The following is a 21,538-nucleotide window of genomic DNA, read 5'->3' as shown; positions in this document are numbered from 1 at the left end:
AAGGTGCAGTTTGCTAATTTAGTTGTGGATTTTCCAAATCATGCCGTAGGTTGGATCTTCAAAGGGAACCCAAACCGGTGTGGGAATCTTGGCAGACCAGAGAAACAAGATCAGGAAAAGAAGGGGAAAGAGGCTCCTGTGAATGAGGATTAAAGGCAGTGTTATGAATGAAAGGGTGGAAGAGCTGTTTGCCTGGAAATAAACAGAATGCCAGCCATGACGCTCATTCAAGGCCAACAAGGCAAAGTTAAATCAGATTACTCAAAATTTTACATGTTATGTTCAATGACCTGGGTCCAATATCAAAACCAGACAATCCCCCTGAAAACTTCTAGCAGAAGGTCCCTTGCATCACATCCCATTACGTCTTGATTTTTTAATGAATCCTGGGATTTGGGGAGGTTTTGTTAAAGCGTGGACTATTACCGCGGCCAACAAAGCTTTTCAAAGCAAATCAGACTGAATGTAAATATGTTGATAGGGATCCTGATATGAATCCTCCAAAACATCCACAGAAGCCCTACAGGGATTTCACACATTCATGAGTTCTAATCCAAGGGGGCAATTAAACCGCTGCCAAGCAACTGGAATTGCATCATTCAGAACACACACCTCGGCACAATGAAGGCACTAAAAGATGATCAATGGGAATAAAGCCAGCTCTGCAGACAACGATTTTGGGATGTGTTTTTCCCGAATGTTCCAGGTCTAGCCTGGATGGAAAATCCCACAAATATTTGGTTCACATACTGTATTTCGCCATTGTCAGTGCAGACCTGGAAGTCTGGACTCTCTAGTCATAGCAGGGAAGACCTTCAGAACCAATATGGCTGCAAACTGTGTGATTTATGGAGTTTATAAATTATAATAAATTGCATTACATTTAACTGCATGCTAAAAGTTGGTGAGCTCATTTATTACATACAGTAGACTAATTCAAGAATACTTAAGGGGCTAAACTAAGCACACAAACTGTTATTATTCTATGGGATTATGACTCACGACACATGTCTGTAACCAGGCTAAGACATCTGACGGCATGTCTGGATTACTACCTGCTGCTGATACCTGGGTATCAGACTGAGCTTGAAAGATATATATCTCCACTTTGAACCATAAATATTGACGTCAGTATTAATAACAACATACGTTACACAGAACGTATAATTTAGGCTTGGTTTCATTGTCTTTTAAGGACTCAGGAAATGCAGAGAATCTAATAAAATTACTTGGTGATGGACAATGCCTTAGGGGGGTATAAAGGCGATTACAATAGACCAAAAGATGTAGCAGTCCTTTCAAATGGTGCCAGCAGAGATATTATATTTCCTGAACCCATATTAGGCTTGAAATGCCTGAAGACAATTTCAGACTTTCATGCAGACAGACAACACACTTTCTCCGCCACCGACAAAGCAAGCGTTCACTATTGGGTTCTCATGAAGAGGAGTGGCCAATGACAGCCTAGCCTGCAGAAACAGAGCAATGTGTCAATCCTGGCCAATGAAAGCCACCAAAATTAAAATCATCTGCAAAAGGGAATAAGCATGCTAAACAAAAAACATATGAGAAATGCGGATATGACATACTGAATAATCTGTTTGCCACGAGCGCACAGAAACGGTTACGTGCTATTTAATTGATATCATGTAGTTCATAGGAAGGACTCTTAAGCGACACTTAAAATGAGAAAAGAGACTCAAATGAAAACCACCACTAACAGACACTCAATGTCAGCCTGGGGTGTAAGAAAGAAACCTCTTCACTCACTTTAATTGTGACCTAGCGCAAGTGTGAGACTGTCATTAACCTATCCCCATCTACCTTAGATAATTATCACTAATAACAATGGTAGCTTTCCTTTGACTGGCCCGGCTCATTTTCCAGTCCCCTCTGCCCCCTAGTCGAATTCACTCCCCCCTTCATTTGCCTCTGTAGGCCCTGGGAATGAGATTATGCATTCTGACCCCCCCTCCCCTTCCCAGGCCAGGTGCCCGCCTGCTTTAACATCAAATATAGCCAGTTTAATTAAGCCTTCTTTCTTTAAATGGTGATAATTACAAGGCATGGTCCATTCACTTGTGGCTGTCACACAAGCAGTGCCCCTTCAGGAGATCTAAGAGCAATCCATTGTTCATCGGAGTGGGGGGGGGGCAAGGAAGGAATTCTCCACAGACCACGCCACGCCTTCAGCTGAAGCAAGGGAGCCCAGGAGAAGACCAAAGAAAAGTATCCCTGCTCTCGCTTACATACCCTTCCCCCAAACTTTCCTAAATAAACCTTAATATTAACACCACAGATAACAACCCAAATCTAAATTAGATCCCGAGTTCCCAAGACTACAGCAGAATCTTTTCATGGCCAATTACCAAACACAAGCTATATATGCTTGAAGGCGCTACCCATGTTGGTGACATACATTGGTACAGAGGTTTTTCTGTTTAACATGTGCATGCCAACACATGGAAAAAAGAAAGGACCAATGAGGCAACACTTTTTTACAGCTCGTTTTCAAGTTCTGCCATCTCATTTGCTGGGGATACCTCAGCAGAAATGTTTTTTTCTGTCCTGTCTGCAAGGCCGGCACCAACTTACCTGCTCTCTCCAAATGTGAAAAAACACCATTTAGCTGGAAGATACAACTGACTGGGGTATTTCAGAAAATTAAAGAAAATTTCTCTTTTTTGTTTGAGTGAAAAAGGTGTCTGTAATTACATGCAGTAACACTCCAACCACCAAGTGAGAAACAAGAGCCAGGAAACAGCTTATTATAAAATTTAGCCATGTTTTTTCAAATGTTCACCAATCTGGCATGTTTCTTAAGTCAATTAGTCCTCCATGGGTAATTTTCCTTCACTGCAAAACTGCTCACTGGAAAAATTAGGTAACCCCACTTGGCATTGGACTTGAAAGAGGGAGACTGACCTGAAAACAGGGTCAACTGAACCCAGGCTGGGCACAGGAACTCTATGTCCCATGATGACAGGTCACCAGTCAATGACCTTCTTTGTTTTTACTTTCTCTTTTTTTTACTGGTGATATCAAGTTATCCTGTCCCTGGGGAGTTCTGTATTCCTGATTGACAGCTGTTCGTTCACATGACCACCATAATCACTGTTATTCTGTTACCATTCACGGGTCTTCTGGAACTCCATGAATCAAGAATTTATTTGTTTTTTAACTAAATTGCAATATAGCACAAGAAGCACAATGTAAACTTGGGGCATGCATAGCTATTTCTCGCATAATGTGGTTTAAGAGGGTGAATACTCTAAGCATGGAAAGCACCTAATTAAGAAAAATTAACAACTTGTTAAAATTCTGGAATTGCAACTGTGGTTGGAACGAAAGCCAGCACACACAGGGGGGCCCCAGGACCGAGTTTGGGATCCGCCACTCTAACCAAGGGAACCAAAGTGTTATGTGATTGAATTGTGTTATGGGACAGGCGTTATACATTTCAGTGGGATATTTAAACTATCAAGCAGCCTTACAAACGTGTAAATAATCACAAACACACAGGAGGAAATGAAAAGCCATTCACTTCTCAGCATCAGAGCTACACCAAAAAAAATCCACCTCGGCCAAACCTAAGATTTAACCGGTGTTCCAGATTCAAAGAGAGACCTAATTTGAAGGTGCGCTCGCACAGCACAGCTACACCTAAATGTGCCATCTGGTTGCCAGGGAGATTTATCCGACAATTCCGAGGCAGGAGGCCTTCCCTTCCAATTCACCGGGACCAGATGTGACGGCTCCCTTCCCCACTGTAATACCAGGTAATTATAGCCACACATGCCTGTTTCCACACATCTGTGTGAAACTGCACAACAGTACATACAGCATGCATCCTTCACTTTGACATTACGACCATCAGTCAATATGCATGAAATGTGCATTCACTCTACAGACGGGTTGGGTACTAGGCATAACATTACCTAAGGCCACTACAGAGGTCCTCCAGATGAACATTTCTAAAGGAGAAAATAAATCAGTACTGGGTTTTCAGCAAGTATTTCACAGCCCAAGTTTCTCTCTCTTGCGGAAGTTACCACTCCTCCCCTTAACTCAGTTTCAGCAACGTTTCCAGAACTGAGGGCATGCTGACTGGATTCACAGCAGAGTGAATGCTACTGCCTGGATGGCGCATTGCACCCTGGGTTGATCAAACAACAAAAACTCACAGCCGTTTAGTCTTGTCTGCCCTTTTTCAAAAAAGGAAAAAGAAATGTGGGTTGCAAATGAAAAAAATCCTGGACTCATTAATCTATTAATCTCCTTGTGTTAATCATTCCCATGGTTCCTGCACAAGGGAACTCTGGTGAGATAACTACGTGAAATTACACCAGCATCCTCAGGCAGGCCTGGTGCCCCTGCCATGCAGGTCAGGGAGCAGCACTGCCCAGTGCCAGCTCACTGCCCTGGCATGGCTTTGTGTCTCAGACACGCACTATAGCCCAGCAGGAAGACCTCCTTGCTAAATACAGGGGTGCTGAGCTAAAGACTTCCAGCAGGTATCCCAGCACACTTTAAATAACAAGGGCTGTCAGCCATCATGAAGAGTTATTTCATTGCTGCTGCCGAGTTAATAATTGGTTGAGTTTAGATTGAGTGCGCAAGCGGAACAAAGACCTGTTGAAGGCACATCGCCCCGGGATTGGAGAGATTGGGCATTTGGGTGTGGCCTGATGGGCAACCACAACAATAGACTCTCAAATTAATTTAGAAAAGAAAATTGCAGTTATTCTGGGAGAGCCTGATATTGTACACCGTTATTAGCCAGCAGGCAAAAAGAGACGGTACTTGTAAGACACAAGCCTTCTTCTGAGACAGACACAAGTAGAAACAAAAAAAAAGATCATTATTAAAACCTGTGTAGCAATCTATGGGTGCAAAATTCCTTCAGATCAGAAGGAAATTAAATACGATGCTGATTTACTGAGACCTTTAGCACGTGCAAAACCGTTTGGCGCACGCAAAACTAACAACACAACCAGTGAACCGATCATCGGTCGTGTTATTGGTTTTGCGTTGCGCTGAAAGGTTCTTGCACGTGCTAAAGATCTTGGTAAATCAGGCCCTAAGAGTATTTGCACAGCGAATTGAAAACAGCTGGCTGCCAGCCTGTACCAAGAAGCGCAGCAGTGTGCTTTATGGCCTTCAGCAGCCATCCATCCAGCAATTAGAAATAAAACAGAGACCATTAACTCCTTTTCTTTAACAAAAAAAAAAGAATAAAAAAGAACCACTCTTCTGGACAGCAGTCGAGCACATACGCTTCGAATAAAAACCCCCGTTGAGACACACCAAAGCAATGAGACGAGCACTATGGCACACCTCTGATGTTTCAGAGAACCCGCCATGTTTGAGGAGGCTGTAATTAATTTTGGCCCCACCTGGCACAAATCTGTATCTCAAGGTTGTAGTCGTGCATCAGCCTGCACTTGATATCTCTACCAGATTTCCTATCTCGCAAAGCAACATATGCATCATATCACATGCTTTAGATATCTGTTCTGTTTCAATGCTATCAAATTGTTTGATTTATGTGAAGCCAGACATGTTACAGAAACTTTTACAGTTCTTTTTTAGAACTGTCATGTTGACCGTAGAAGACTAAAAGAGCAGTATACATTTTAAACTTCAACATTTTTTGCAAGCTGCCTAGATGATGCACGCTGGTTGCAGACCTTCTTGCAAGTTTGGCTTTAAATTGAACGAGGGCTGACAAATAACACATAATTCATGTTATTGACTTCGGTTTGTGTTCGTTTTGTTTCCAGTATGCCTGCATTTGAGAGCTGAACCGCCTTCTCTTTGCTTCTGACAGAAATCTAAATGCAGCAAGCAACTGGGAACCAACTCAGATGTGCAATATTCCTCTGGCTGCCCGACTCTTGGCCTCACTCACATTCACTGTCCTTCAACTCAACCACTGTCCTTTCAATGTACAAGGAGGAGACACTGCACCAAAAGCTTCAAAAACTATTTCTCAACTACAAATATTCCGTATTCACATGACTACACCTCTTTTGTCGACAAAGAGATTGCAAAATGCTAATTACAGCAACCTACACTTAGATCGTCACTGAAATGTACACCTCTAATCTGTGTATTTTAGATGCTGCTATTCAGAGCGTTTCTGTGTAAGAGAAAGCTCACCCTGCAGGCTGTGGACTACGGACAAGAATGCAGTGGGTGAGAGTCCGGCTCAACCCGAGTAGACGACGTGAGGTTAGGGCAGAGAGAAAATTACACACCGCCGCGTTATTTTCCGAAAGCCGCGGAACATTCCTCCTCCGTGTCAAAACCCACAGGCCGACGGGCGCGCACAACTGCCGTCCGCGACCTGCAAGATGACCGACGCGATCATACCAGGACTCACGGTGGACGGGCCTCCGTTTGTGCCCACCGAATGAGAAATTAGTTATTAGCATTTATTAGGTGCCTCCTTGCTTGACGTATGGGAACTGTCTTTTCAATGAAGCAAAGGCTCCAATGAGAAATTGCATACACAACACCGGCACGGTCTTGACCAGTGATGGTCACATGAACGCGTTGTTTATTTTACTGGCGGACGCCCATGTCCAGGGCGACTTACACCGCTTACATTTAAAATTGCATGCTATTGACACAGCTGGCTGTCTCATGGAGCAGCTGAAGTGACTTATTCAGTTCTACAGCTGGAGTACGACAGCGTGAGACCCTGGGATTGAAACATCCGGCGCCCAAAGCGATGCCTTGCAACGCATTACACGCGGTGCCTGGAGGGAACTCCGGAAATGCAGGTGATCGCAGCCGGGGAGGGAAAACACGACGATTCCAATCTACGGCTCGGCATTCTTTCCCTATCAAACGGGTTTGGGTTTCAGTCTGCAACCCCCACCTGCAGTCACGAGCAACTCCATTCTTAGAAACCCTTCCACCAACCATCAGACGCATCAAAATAACGTATTATGACTTCAGCCTCCAACGAAGGGACACTCAATGAAGCAGCTACTTTGTCTGAAGGCCACAGAAGGCTTTCCACTGGAGCGGGAACACAAAGGCGTTCCCCTCCACCGCAGTCTGGAGCAAGGTCGGGTCTAGGAATAGGCGAGTAGGGCGTCATCCATCCAGGGAGGAGGGGCGCCAAACTGGTCTGCAACCGTTCTCTTTGCAATCTGGCCCCACCAACCTCGGTTTGCGATCTAGCCTAGGGCGGCGGAAAGGCTACCGTCGTGCCTGGTCTGGAGGGCAACAATGTGAGTTAGGGCTGTCAAAAAATATTCGAAGTTCGAAAACTATTCGAAAATCGTTTCGAATAGAATCTAAATTTGAACATTCGAATATTAGTTTTGGATCCCGCGTTTTGTAATTAACATGAATATACAGGCTTTAATTTCATGCAGCGAATCATGTTCATGCACGCAAAGTTCATTTCCTGTGCTAACGTTACTGCCTCTGTCAACAAAAAACGTTTTTCCCTTGGATCCAGAGCAAGAGGATCGTCTGGTTTTCCTTGCCAATAACCTCCGGTGATACTTTCAGCTCCATGGACACCTAAAGTTACTCGTCAGCTAGCCTCGCGAGCCAGTCTCTTTTTTTCACTTCGTTCAACAGGTCTGGTCAGCTAACAATTTAGGCTAAATAATGTACCCATGGCAGGCTATGTTTCCTTTCTGTTCTGAAGATTTTGATAAAATTGGATGATGAAAGAAGTTAAACTAAACAGAGTAAGTAATTTATGTTGTTTTAGGCTACAGGTATTAGCCGTTTGAATAGTTTTTGTGTTAAGAAATAAACAGGGATTTCCTATAAATAATAATTTCCCTATTATTGTAATTAATAAATGCCGAGTTGTGGCAAATTACATCCACGAGAAAGTGCTTTATGCATTTGTGCATTAGGCTATAGAAACTGCAGGGGGCTCATTTATAAAATTTTATAAATAACTACTTTGACGTGATTCGATTTTTTACGTACGCTCCACAAAGTTGATCTAAAATACGTTTTATAAATGAGGCCCCAGATGTAGTAACCTAGTATGAAAGCTCACCGATGTCCTCTATTCTACTGCCGGCTTGCGGAAAATAACGCGCAGGCCAGTTTAGAGGGAGCATCACATGCATATTGCGCCCGACAATAAGCAGCTTATTTTTGTGAATTATAGACAAATTATATTCAAATATATTCAAACTCCAACGAATTACAAAAGCTAATATTCGAACTCAATTTCATGGCAGTTTTGACAGCCTTAATATGAGTCGGTGGTTTGAGAACCGAAATCAAGAGTGAAGAGCACAGGGTGGCACACAACCGTGTTCTAGCCGCGTGACGCTTTCGACTCTCGCTTTGCTGCCCATGTGAAGCAAGCCACCCTGGACAGAAATAATGACAGCAATTATCAAGAGTGAAAAGCCTGGAGACCTTAACTTTAATCTCTTTTCATAAAAGGCCAAGTTTAGGCCCCAGCAGTCCTGCTCTGCTGCTGGCTTAAACCAGGACCAATGCACTGTGGTGGGTGCTTAAACCTCAGATACACTTTAAAGCATACTTTTAATAGCCCTAGTCTAATTGCAAATTATTGTTCATTTAGTTATTTTACTTCATTAACAAGAGTGGAATGAGTGAATCCAGTTAAAATTCCCCATACTACTATGCTCTTAAACAGTATCAGAATACTATCACTCTGGAAAATATTGTGTCTTACAAGTATCAATGTTTTCATACATATAACGAGGAAACCTGCTGATTATCAAACCTACAAGGTATTTTTTTATTTGAGATTTACTTAAATAAAAGTACATATTGAATGTTCTTTGCAATGTAAAGTATCAACCCATCATTTAAAGGATGAAGGCTAAGCTTTGGATCAAAGGCGGAGATGATACAGGCCATTATAGCAAATGTAAGGGAAGGAACGCATCAGCTGAATGAGTGGACACAAGTCATTGGTAACATTGTAAATATTAGCTCTTTTGTACAGAGCCAGAGGTCCATTCTGTTTTCACATTCCCAAGCATCACGCTGTGCAAATGCTTGACCGTGTTTCTATTTTTTACTGACACGCAAGGAATGGACCTACTTTGGTTAACACCGCAAGGCCAGCCGACCTTTGGCCTCGTTGGTCACACTTCCTGCTTCCTGCAGTACCAGTAAAGCGTGGGTCAACAGAGCAGCTACTGAGTTTAGCTTTTATATAGCTGCTGATATAAAACCACCTGAAAAATGAATAATTCTACATTCCAAAGAATACTGCTGGGAGGCTACATTAGCAGCACTTTAATCTAAACAGATGAAGTAAGCAGTTGGATAATAACACAACAGGAGGTAACTTTCACTCACACTTTCCAAAGGTAGAGTCTAGGGGTCCAAACTGCAGGTCCATGCCAAGACAAATATCTGGCATTTAAACAGTTTAGATAAGCATGAAGGAGCTACATTGTACAGGCAAGTTACAAGAGTACAAGGAGGGTATATAATAAAATAGAACTTTATTGTCCAAACAAGGCTGGAAAGTTGTCTTTAGCTTCATCTCAAGAGGGTTAAAAATAGATCACATCACAAAAAAATATATTGCACAAGACATTACATAAACTATGGCTGCTGAGAGAAATATATACGGTTCCAACATAATTGTGTCTTATAATATAAATTGCATTTGAGACTTTGTTGTACATTGCTCTGGATAAGAGCGACTGCCAAATGCCTGTAATGTAATGTAATGTAATGTAATGAGACAAATGACCTTTTGTAGAGGTTACATTCAGCCAATGGTGTTTCAAAACGAGGTCCAGAAGGGAGAACCTCAAAGTGATGACCATAAGGTTGCAATGGTTCACCTTGATAAAAATGGGCACTCATGGAAACTGCAACTGTGCTTTTTAAATTATTTTTGGCCGGTTCATACCTCTGAAGCTGAATGCTACGTTTGTTGAGAGAAAAATTATGGATGACACAGAGCTGGATACGCTCTGGCTTGCACTGGAAATCCTGAGTAGACTCCCGTTTCAAGAAAAATGGTTTCACTGACCTGCAAATAATCTACAACTACACCTCCCCCACAGAATAATGCATCAGCAGCAGCACCCCGGGTTTAAGATGACAAACCGCAGGACAGGCCCATGGTCTGCCCACCCCCCTCCCCCCCAAAACCACCCCTCAGCCAGCTGCTGCTGTAAAGATCCTCCTTAATGAGAGAAACCAGACAACGCATTCCACTTTTATTAGTCAGAACATCAGGTGGTTTCTGGTCAGATTACACACGTTGGCTGGAAGAAACCAGCCCCAAACGCAGAAACGTTCCCATAGATCAGACGGTAAAACAAGGAGGCGCGCGACAAAGTTTCACCGCTATCGGCTTCAAGGACGAGACCACACTACCACCGGCCGAGCCAGGGACCGGGGAAGGAGCCGATTAAATCGCTCCCACGGCAGGGCCGGCCCCACCTGAGGTCGCAGGCTTGTTTTGTCTCCGGGGGAGGAACAAAAGGGGGGGGGGGGGGGGCACCCAGAGATAGGCGGAGCGCGCTGCTCTCAAATGGGAGCCGCTGACATGCAAACAGGCAGCGGGCCCGATAAGGCTCTCCCTGGGTTATCTGTGCCTCTCACGGGCCAAGGGAGAGCCAAGGTGTTGACTTGCGAGCAGAGGTGTTCCTGAAGGGAGGGGGAGCAGACAGGGAGAACCCTGGCAGCTGTATGAAAGGAAGCCACTCCCAAACCAGGCGCTGGACTGTGGCCATATTTCTCAGCGGCGTCACACGGCTTCACTCTTTGTTTTGGTCTGCCATGCCCTGTAAGCCACGGCAAGCCTCAACCCAACGAGCGACAACCATACCGCGAAACGTATCCGAGGATTACGCACATTTTACCTTTTCCACCTAATCGCTCACATCTCGCCAAACCAGACGAAGGAACGCTAACAGGGTTACTACGGCACATCTAAACGCGCCACCCGGAAAGACAAAGAAAATCACCGCCCCGGGGACCGACTTCTTCGTCCGCTCTCCCCTCCCAGTGATGCACCACAGCTGCCTCCGGGCAATGAAATTCCTTTTGCTCGCCTGCATTGTGGTGTAGCAACAGCTCCAAAAGAACTCACACCTTATTGGGGTGGAAGAGATCCCCTGCCAAAATCGGTATCCTTTCATCTGAGACGAGACCAGGCCTGCACTACGAGGTCAACTTAGGTCAAAGGAAGGAAAAAGCGGGGGCCTTTTTGGACTTAAAACTGTAATTTTTGTATGTAATCCCCTTGAGTTTCTCGAGACAATGAGTCAGATGTCCAACATTATCCACACACATATCCAGAAGATTAGGCTATAAACTATATGGCCTGAAACCCTGGCTTTCCAGAGAATATCACTTTAGAAGTCCTATTTCTCCTGCTGAGAGGTAAACCAGACCTTGAAATTTAGTAGATATAATCTCCAAATTTCTTCATTTTGCATTATCAATTAAGAAGCATCACAGCACAGCTGCAACACAAAGTAAGCTTCATGTGTTCAGAGATGACCCTGTGCCCCTTGCATTCTTTTAAACAATGCTTAAGGTTTATATTCATGCCCATGAATTTAAATGTTTGCCAAAGGTGAAAGCAACTGCCAGACTCTAGACAAACTGGCCATTCCAATTCAACAAGGAACGCCAGGAACTAGCAAAGAATTTTTCCACTTTCAGAAGACAAAGTGTCATGTTTCAGCGTTATGATTATTATGACCTTGTTGTTTTCTCCAATGCTTGGATATTTAATAACAGAATAATGGGTTAATGTTTTCTATTTCCTTAGTGCAGATTTCCTTAATAAGAATATTCAACATTATATAGCATTCTTTGATTGTTTTGTTTTTTTGCTTTATCCTGTCAAAATAAAACTAAATTTTACAAAAAAGTTGTGATTAAGAAGAGTAGGTTTTTTTTGGAAAGCTTTTTCAAAATTCAAAGTCACTGTTCTAGAACTTCAATTACCAGTATTGAGTGATGCATCACCATTAGAATGTTCAGTTAAGAACATTCTAATCAAATATTTGTGATCTCACCTTAAAGGGTTACACACCTTTTATGGAGCGTAATGAAGTCACCGTGGTTGACTGTTTATAGTCTGACACCCTTTCCTGATCAAAAGTCTGGAAGCTCTGAAGGATTCCTGATCCCACAGTGACTTCCCTCATCAAAGAGAACCGGACATAAGCAGTGGGACCCTGTTATACAAAAGGCTCCTGATATGGAAGAATGCATTGTGTGTGCGTGTGTGTGTGTGTCTGCAACTCATGTCCACACATGCAGAAAGCCACAACATCAGAAGAGCAGCTGTGTTTATATACTGCCTCACACCCACTTTGTAACAGACACACATGCACATCCACTCCATGCACACGTACACACATACACTGTGCACATGCACATATACATGCACATGCAGACATACCCAGGCACACACAAATGCATATAAACGCATGCATACAATGCAGATAACATGGCCAGGCCAAAGACAAAGTCACTCATTGGACAAAAGTACTGAGTTAAACTTTGGTATCGGCCCATTTATATTTATGTTACATTTTGGGCAGTTAGCTGATGACTGTATCTAGAGCGACTTACTTTTCACATGCAGCCATTTATACACCTGGATATTTACTGAAGCAATTTAATTAACCCTTTCACACAGATGCCAAATCTGGCCAATCATTCCCTAGGAGAGGGGTTCCATTTAAGGCTTTATAACTCCAGATGTGAGCATTGCGGAGTAAATGGCTTAAATGAAGAAAGACACTTGTCCCATTTACATTACTAAATTAGAAATGATTATATTCATAATTTAGGCAAGCAGTGTACCCAGGTGTCCCTTAGTGTCTACAAATCTATCCAAAATGTCTAAATTATGCATTGCAGCATAATCATATATTTCACTACAAATCAACCGTTTTAACTCATGAAACTTGCGTTTGCATCATTTTCATGTGGGAATAACTATATTTTCATCAGTGTAGGTGTCTAAGATATCTAGGGGTCCAAAAACCTCCCCAAAAATGGATTGTCACACAACGTGGTACACATGCCATAATATGTAATCATTCACTCTTGTTTATTTTTCAGTACACTACAGTATGTAAACTTTTTCTGCATGGGGATGGGATGACATTTTACAAATGTTATGATTTATCATCACTCCAAGGGACATTTTACATTTATCTAGCACATATCAGCACATGGTAAATTTGAGTTATTTTCCATTCCCTAAGTGACAAATATAGCCCATGGAGGTACTACTGTAATTACAATAAAATAATATTCCACCATCAGAAAAATGTTGCCAATGTTGTAGCTTCACGGTAAACCTGTCCATCAGACATACACCAGGCTTCCCCCCCAGCCACGCCTCGCTGGTGAACAAATAAATCGCCCTGCCTCCGCTCCAGCTGAGGGCGTGCCGCCACTGCCTCACCTCCAAAAAGTGGGCTCCCCTCCGGGGAATTTCCTCCCTGCCCAAAGAAGGGATACCATTGCCAGGGGCTCTCTAAGGTGCTAGGTCTTTTGGAGCTGTCGCTACACCACTGATTGTCCACAATTCCGGTAAGCAAAAGGAATTCCATCGCCCGGAGGCGGCCGTGGTGCATCACTGGGAGGGGACAGCTTACAAAAAAGTTGGTCTCTGAGGCAGCCCCCTCTGTGGTGCTCTGGGAGCCAGTGGCTGTTCATTGAGCAAACCACTTTACTGAGCCACTGTTTGCTTTCCTGCCCCATTACCCCGGCACCTCCTTTTCCACATTGTGTGAGACCGCCACCAGGTTACAAATTAGCTGAGGGAAAACCACACAGAGGACCAACACAGCCAACACAGAGGAACGTGAAAAGCAAATTAAGGCCAAAACCTCTCCTTTATCAGCAGCTGTGGGGAGGGATTGATTTTAAGCCAATGAGTAACTGGGCTGACGGATCTAAAATCCGAGGCGTAATGCATGTGATCCATTCCTCTTCATCCTGTAAATAATGTATAAAGGTGTTTGCGTGCGGGGTGATGGAACTGATGCTGACCAGAGTAAAGAGGGAAACTGGGATCAGCATAAAAAAGGCAATTTTGAACTGAAAAGATTGAACACAGGCACATAAAGAGAAAGAGCTGGCATTTTGCAGAGTTTTCCATAGAATACTAACCTAACCAATATTGCAAATTTATCAATATTATTTGGTTTAATGTTATTGCTACTATTTACCTACCATCATTGTTCATCCAGCTAATGTTAGCTTGGATAGCTAATGAAAAGGTTAACTGTGAAAATCACTGTGCTTAGAACTGAGGACATTTGGATATCAGGCGCCAATGACTTTTAAGCCCTTAACTTATGTTTATAATTTGTATGTGATTATATTATCCTCCAAATCATTCTGATAGCGTAAAGGTTTGTCTGTACCTGAAACCACTACTGCAAAAATTGTTTTAATTTCTTTTCTTTTGCATTCTGTTTATTCTCTCTGTCGCCGGTACAACTTGATGCGAAAAGTGCCGTACAGACTTAATTTTCACCTGAAGACACAAGTAAAGATAAATAGATAAAGTGCCTGAACACAAAATATAAATAAATAAATAAAGTGCCTGAACACAAAATACGCACTAGAACACGAACACGTACATGAGTCAAAAGCCACAAATAAATTCTAAACCAGTGGGAAACACTGATTTTGTTACATGGTAGGCCCGTATCCACACAGAATGAAGTGCATTTCTGCAGGGCTGGCATCGGTTTAGCACCATCTAATCCCCAGACATCTGGCTCTGCTCCTGTAAAAACCATGAGTGCCTGCTTCACAAACAAGATATGAAAGAGAACAAAATGAGCAGCAACTAATCTTCCCAGACTTCTTAATCACACTCAATATTTCGAACTAAGGTGTCACTGGACCATGCAGAAAATCATTCCGCTATTTGCCTTGTATAGCGCACAGCCCCTGAACGTGCATAAAATGGCAATGCTAAATCGAGGTGGGAACAATCGGTGACATGTTACAGATTTTTAAAAAGGTTCGGCGAGCCACAACAATAACTTTAGCTGTACTGCTCTGTGCGTGGTCACATGAATCCAGAACAATTTGGTCTTGCCAGCACACCCGGCATGAAGTTAAGTTACTCTACCATAAAGCTGGGACAGGCCTTCCATGGACGAATCTCCATGGTTGCCCACAGACAGAGTGGTGATATAGTTGGCATTACTGAGCCTTGGCTTTAATAAACCAACACAAGCATCTATTCCAACTAAGCCAATAAAGACATCAATTCCACACAAACCAACACAGGTGTCAATTCTAAACAACCCAACACAGGCATCTATTCCAACCAAACCAAAACAGACATCAATTCATAACAAACCAACAAAGGTATTGAGTCCAAACAAACCAACAAAGGCATTGATTCAAAACATACCAACATTGTTGATAGTTGATGCCCGTGTTGGTTTGGTTGGAATCAATGGAATCACAAACCACATCACTTCAATGCTAATAAGAGTTTGTGGAGGTGTACAGGTAGTTATATAGGTTGACTGGCAGTACTATAAATATAGCATATGGTCAAAATTCATGTTTGAGACAGCGATGTGCTCTTGGTTTAGCACAATGCAGGGCATTTCACCTCAGTGACTGAGCTAACACCCAGGCCTTGGGTACTTTTTACTGGCTTGCAACTGAAAACGGCACTTATCCTTCTGCAGGATTATCCTTCTTTTAAATCCACATTCAATTCAGTTGAATTCAGTTTTATTTGTATAGACGTTTTTACTAAGGACCAATGACTCAAAGCACTTTACAGACATGCTGGGCCCAGGCCCCCAAGAGCAAGCCAAGGGCAACAATGGCCAGGGAAAACTCTCTGGAGGAAATGGGAAGAAACCCATGGGTGGATCCTGACTGGGGTGGGGTGGGGGGAAGAGGCCATTCACTCCTGGCAGACACTGAGCAGACAAATTAAAGTGGTGACAGAGGATGAAGAGATTTAGGTTAAAGCAATGGGCAGTGCATAGTAAAGTCACATTTGGTCAACTGTTCAATTTTCAACTACCTTGAACTTTAATCAGTTCAATTCCATTTTGAAGTTGTAATTAGTTTCAACACTCATGCTCCATTTTTTACACTGCAAAAATTTGTGCTGCTGATATTAAGTTAAAACCTGTTCCATTGTAACATTCAGCTTCTTGTTTAAACATCTCAAGATTTCTCCTGCAACGTCCAAGTTACTTACAGTGCTTACTACGACTACCAGCCAGATCCACTGTCAGCTCAATGTTTGACAGATTTATTTTCAAGGGAAATAGTACAAGAATAAGCGAAGACCGTTTTCAAAATGTAATTCAGAAGTCTTTGGAAAGTATTCAGTCTAGTCTCTGCTTATGCCTGAGGTATAGGACTGTCATGGTTTTTCCACAGCTCAACCTGATAGATCCCTTTGTTGAAGAATACATTTTGTGTGAAAGCTGTTTGCAGATTTATTCCATTGAGTTTTGCAACCCTCTGCATTCAGCAGGTGGTAAGCATATCTCACAATTACTCCCCTTTTCTCACCAAGAAGTAACATGGTGCATTTTATTTTTAAATGGAGTGTCTGTGTTATGTTACAGTATAGGCTAATACAGGAAGCATAATATAGTGCTCCCTGGTGAAAACATTCAAATTCATGAGTAGAAAAATGTACCCGTAAAATGGCAGAACAGGCAGTTTGTTGGCAAATGATCAACACTCATTATAATTACATCATGTAATGTATAATTGCATCAACCTGTTCAGTAGTGAAATGTGTAATGCCCTTAAGTAAAGTGTGCACATGTTTGAGAAAGCGATGAAAATCAAGCAGTGCTAGGCAAGTTCAGATAGGAAAACGGAATTACTGAAGATGAACAGTAGAATTGGCGCTTATGAATTTTGGTGTGTCCGCTGAATTATTTCTCTACCAACTACAGTACCATGCTTGTCAGCAGCAGCATAGGGGCAATTTATTTAACTGTTCTACCACAGACCAAAAAAACATTGTTACTAATGTACTGATAGTGTTGATTAATACTTATGGGCAGAGGGCTAACATTCCAGCATGCTGGGGGTACCAGTAGCAGAGCAAATGCCAACACAGTTAAGCCAAGCCTGAGCCATAAATTGCACACTCCAGAGTGTAAAAACAGATGCTCTGGGGTCAAGATAATTCAATTAAGTTCACAGTGTGCCTTCCATGTCTGTTCTGAGGAAGTAACACACTTCTGGATTTAATCTTATATTACATATCCCTGTACAGTCCACTATATCAATTATCTGCACAGCGACCATTCAGAATCATTTGTTGAGAGGAGACCAAGATGCACTGTAAGACTTCCAATTAACACAGGCCCAACTTCAAAAGGGGAAAAGGTTTTTCTTCTGAGAAAACTTCTGATAGTACTGTTCAATGTCCAGTTGGTGGAGTAAGGTACTCAGTAGAATGGGGTATCTTCTTCATAACTGTTTTACAATCCCAGACCCAGAAAATCAAAGCAGGACACTCCCAAGCGTCTCGCTAGCTAAAGTGATTTTTAAGTGAAAATCAGAATGGCTGGCTAAGTATGTCAGAACGCTGCAACCGAAGTGCGGGTCTGGGCAGAAAGAATGCGCACATTGTCCTCCACCGTCGCACCCGTGGGGCCGAGGTCCACTGTACCTCCCAGCTACCCACTGGGGAACCTCCATTTCTTACGCAAACAAAAGGCCCCCATGCATGTCAAAAAGCGAAAAGTAAGTCCTTCCACGCATTTACTCGTCGGACACTTTCAAATACTTGCCATCACTCAAAAATGATATATTTGGTAATTATAGCATAAATCATGGTTTACACGCTCGGCGCCACACTCTCAGGTTCCCAATTTCACTACCCACACCTCTGTCTTCGTTTGGTTTTGTTACCCTACGATAGGCCAACGAATGTCCGTATGTCCACATTCCTTGAAGTCAATGGGCATTCCAGACTGCAAGATTACAACATGTTGCGCACATAGAATTAATGTCATCTGGTAATCAGTTAACAACGGCTTTCCTGCGACTGGGCTGATGGAATTTATAAACTGTTTTAAGAACATTGAGCGCCAACTTTGACCGGTTCCTGACATGGTTGGGGTGGTAAAAAATCTTTTTTTTAAAACGTCCCATCTCATGTCTCATTAAGGTTTTAAATTTTTATACAGGTTTACAGACCACACATTGCGTTTAAGGCTATGGCAAATGGGGGATTGATGGCACACACATTTAGCCGAATTCCCCTGGGTCAACAATGCTTTGTGTCATACTGCCATGAAATGCAGAGCCAGGAAACACACAGAGCTTGGAGGGCGAGGGAGAAGAAGCAGCGGCGAAAAGCGGCTTTTTTTTCTCTCTGAATTGTGTTTCATTGTATGCATGTATATATGTACCACTTATTGTAAAGCGTCTTTGAGTTCTTGAAAAGCGCTATATAAAATACATTTATTATTATTATTATTATTATTATTATTATTATTATTGTTGTTATTATTATTATTATTATTACTGACGATTGAGTCTCAACACTTTCTGAAAAGCAAGGATGTTACATTTAATTGTCTTTTTTTAGCATATACAGTAGACTACATTTAACGCTATCTTAATGGAACGAGGAGTCTGGTCTACATTCTAGCAGCAGCCAACCGAGTGACATCAAGCCTGTACGTGACATCAAGTTCGGACAGAATATCAGGATTCAATTAACGAACCAACCTCGGAGTAGCTAACACAGCTCAATTGTTTCATCTGAATTATATTTTATTAGAATTGTGGAAAAAATGTACTTTAAATAAATGTGCTTGAGCTTCATATGAACTGAACTTCATGTTGGACCGATGTTCAAAGTTAGCTTATCTTTAAATCCAAAAAAGCCTACAATGCACACAATGCCATTTCACGGAGAAACATCACAACAAACCTGGCACACAATTTCAAGAACAAACGAACAGAGTAATGCGTAGTAAGTAAGTAAGTAAGTAAGTAAGTAAGTAAGTAAATAAATAAATAAATAAATAAATAAATAAATAAAACTTGCTAACTTCAACCTGCTACAACAATTCTTCCAGTACTGCAGTAGCCTACATGAGCTCTGAAGGCAAATACTACCTTAAGGCAATTTACTTCTATCCTCAGAAATAACACAACTGCAATATATAAATTAATAAATATGCGATGAACTTAAACGAAGATGCGCGATCAGGCTGGCACAGAGTGGATGGGGAAAAAAAGACCCCGTAAGCGAGCGTGGTGATTAACCCACCACCCCATTCATCTGCCCCATATTTGCACGCGTGTGAGAAACTGAATGTACAGGAAACAACTTCAAACTGTACGAAGGGCGATCGAGGTGTGTATACCCAAGAGTATACAAATAAATAAGTCTGAGAAAGTTAAAAGGCATGTAGACGCCAGTAAGACCAACTATGAATAGACTGTTTCTATGCACCAAATTAGACCAGCGAAGTTATCTCCAGGCAAGTCGCAACCTCAGAGGTACACGTTTTGACCCAATAAACTTACAACGAAGGCTTTGGAAATTATTTCACACGGAAAAGTAGATCATAATTTTAGGCAATACTCAACATAGGCTATATTGATTACTAGAATCAGATGGTAAAGTTGATCGGCAGCCATTCTGATCAGATTTAAGCAGCGTTATTTACACTTAACGCGTTGTGTGCCCGATACGAAAAAACTAGGATATAGCTACATGCATTTTGTGAAGGCACAACTTCGTTGGAGTACAGACAGCCTATATATTTTTAAGAAATTGACACAATAACTGACTTTTTTTGCAGGAGACACCAAAATAGCATTCACTTAAATTCTGTCAAAAATGAAAAAATTAAACTTCCGAGTAAATGTTCACTTACATTGATCAGATGCGAAGTTAAAATGAAAGAGATGAAAAGTCCCGTGACGGTGTGCAGAACTATCCTCGTCCCCATTTTCCCCCTGCCCAGCACAAGCTTCACACGCTGGGAAAAGGAAAACCAAAGTCTTTCACTTCGTGCCACTGGGTGACTTTATTTCGTGCACTTTTTACACTTTCTACTTATGCAAGGCCTCTCGTTTCTTCTCCCCACGCGCCGGCGGGGACTTCATCCACCTAATGCAGGTTTCCTTGCAATTTTTCTGTAAAAAAAAAAAATTAAAAAGGAAAAATAAATACTGTATGTAGAAAATAAATCCCCTTTCTTTCTATAGACCCTACTTTCCTCTCCACCCCAACAAGCAGGTCTGCATAGCCACCGAGAGTCGCTGAACTCCGATTCCACTGGGATAAGCGAGCCAAAGGCTGAGGTAAAAAGCGGAGTGGAATTCGCTGGTTACATCAAGGACCGCAGCGCCGATATATAGTCAGCCAGCTTCAGTTCTGATCCCTCTACGGGAGGAAACGCCACCAGGAGGTCACCATTTGCTGAAATATATTTAGACGAGCTCTGAGCGTAGTATTTGAACCATACGGCAGTTCAAGCCGATATTGCATGTATTGTAGCTGGCGCTCAGGGTACAATGTACACAGTAAAATGTTCACTGGTAAACTCTAATAGGGTACATTTGATCATTGTACTCATGTTAAACTCTGTTAGAGTAAAACTAACTCACAATTGTACTGTTGTAGCATGGACTAACAATTAGCTGGTTGAAAACTATAGCTGCCCCCAAATATATTTTTGATATCAACAGCAGTATCTGTGCAATCCACAACTAGAAAAACTCAACTTGTAAAGTAGTCTGAGCCTGTTGTAGGTCTACCAGGAAGGCAAATTGAAATTGAGCTCTATTACCCCAGAGTGTCTGCAAGTCAGTGAGTAAACAAGATAACTTACTTCCAATGCATACTTAGTTAGGTAAGATAAAAATACTATTTTAAGCCCGAGATGCATTTTCTCCAAGCATTCAGAAGTGTAGCACTTCGCTCATGGGGGAGGTTGGGTCTACAGCATGTACATATTTGTCTCTGGGTTGGTCCATTTCTTATCTACATATTTTGAAGCAGAAAAATTCCTCTACTCACCTATGCAGAAAATAATGTCAAAGTTCCCTTCAATGTGTATTTACACAGGAACACTAGGTGTTATATCAGTGTGGGTCAGAAGGCAGCTTGCCTTATACACAGCTCACCACGTTGCAAATCAAAGCCACCGGGCAGCGAGTGTCTGTTTGGGCCCTGAGTCCCTCATAGCTGCGGACAATCACCCAGTCAGGGCAGAATTAGCCCAGAGTAAGTTCATGGATTAGATAAGAACCACTATGTGGGTGACAAGCAAATGAGTTCCAGGCCCCATTCAGGGTAATGAAAAGAGACAAAGAAACCCATGGTGGCCTAATCAATTAATTCTTGAATTTTACAACTCAGCTGCAGAATGTATATCAATGGATTAAACCCGGGGATTTCAACAGGGGGTCCAAGAAGGTACTGCAGGGGGTCTGCAATCGCACTCCCCCTCGGTCGCTTCCCCACCCACCCCACGGTTCGCAATCTTTATAACAGCTTTTTTTTTTATTATACAACCCTATTTAACTA

The 21,538-nt window shown here is 42.3% G+C and overlaps 1 protein-coding gene across 13 annotated transcripts in view; it reads right to left on the bottom strand.

The window, feature by feature from the left end:
* Positions 1 to 20,293, bottom strand: part of LOC118207312 (basement membrane-specific heparan sulfate proteoglycan core protein-like) — a 140,323-nt gene extending 120,030 nt beyond the window's left edge. For 9 of the 13 annotated variants that reach the window (XM_035380762.1, XM_035380767.1, XM_035380769.1 and 6 more), the window contains exon 1: positions 19,881 to 20,292. In XM_035380762.1, coding sequence (XP_035236653.1) covers positions 19,881 to 19,955 — 75 coding nt within the window. In that variant the 5' untranslated portion in view covers positions 19,956 to 20,292. Of the gene's footprint in view, positions 1 to 19,880 lie in introns of all 13 variants that reach the window. The other 4 variants (XM_035380773.1, XM_035380774.1, XM_035380772.1 and 1 more) reach the window with 3 other exon arrangements.
* Positions 20,294 to 21,538: the final 1,245 nt, after the last annotated feature.

The sequence above is a fragment of the Anguilla anguilla genome, chromosome 11, assembly GCF_013347855.1.
Source record: "Anguilla anguilla isolate fAngAng1 chromosome 11, fAngAng1.pri, whole genome shotgun sequence".
Taxonomy (NCBI): domain Eukaryota; kingdom Metazoa; phylum Chordata; class Actinopteri; order Anguilliformes; family Anguillidae; genus Anguilla; species Anguilla anguilla.
Note: the sequence above shows the minus strand (reverse complement) of the source record. Positions and strands in the feature narration are given on the sequence as shown.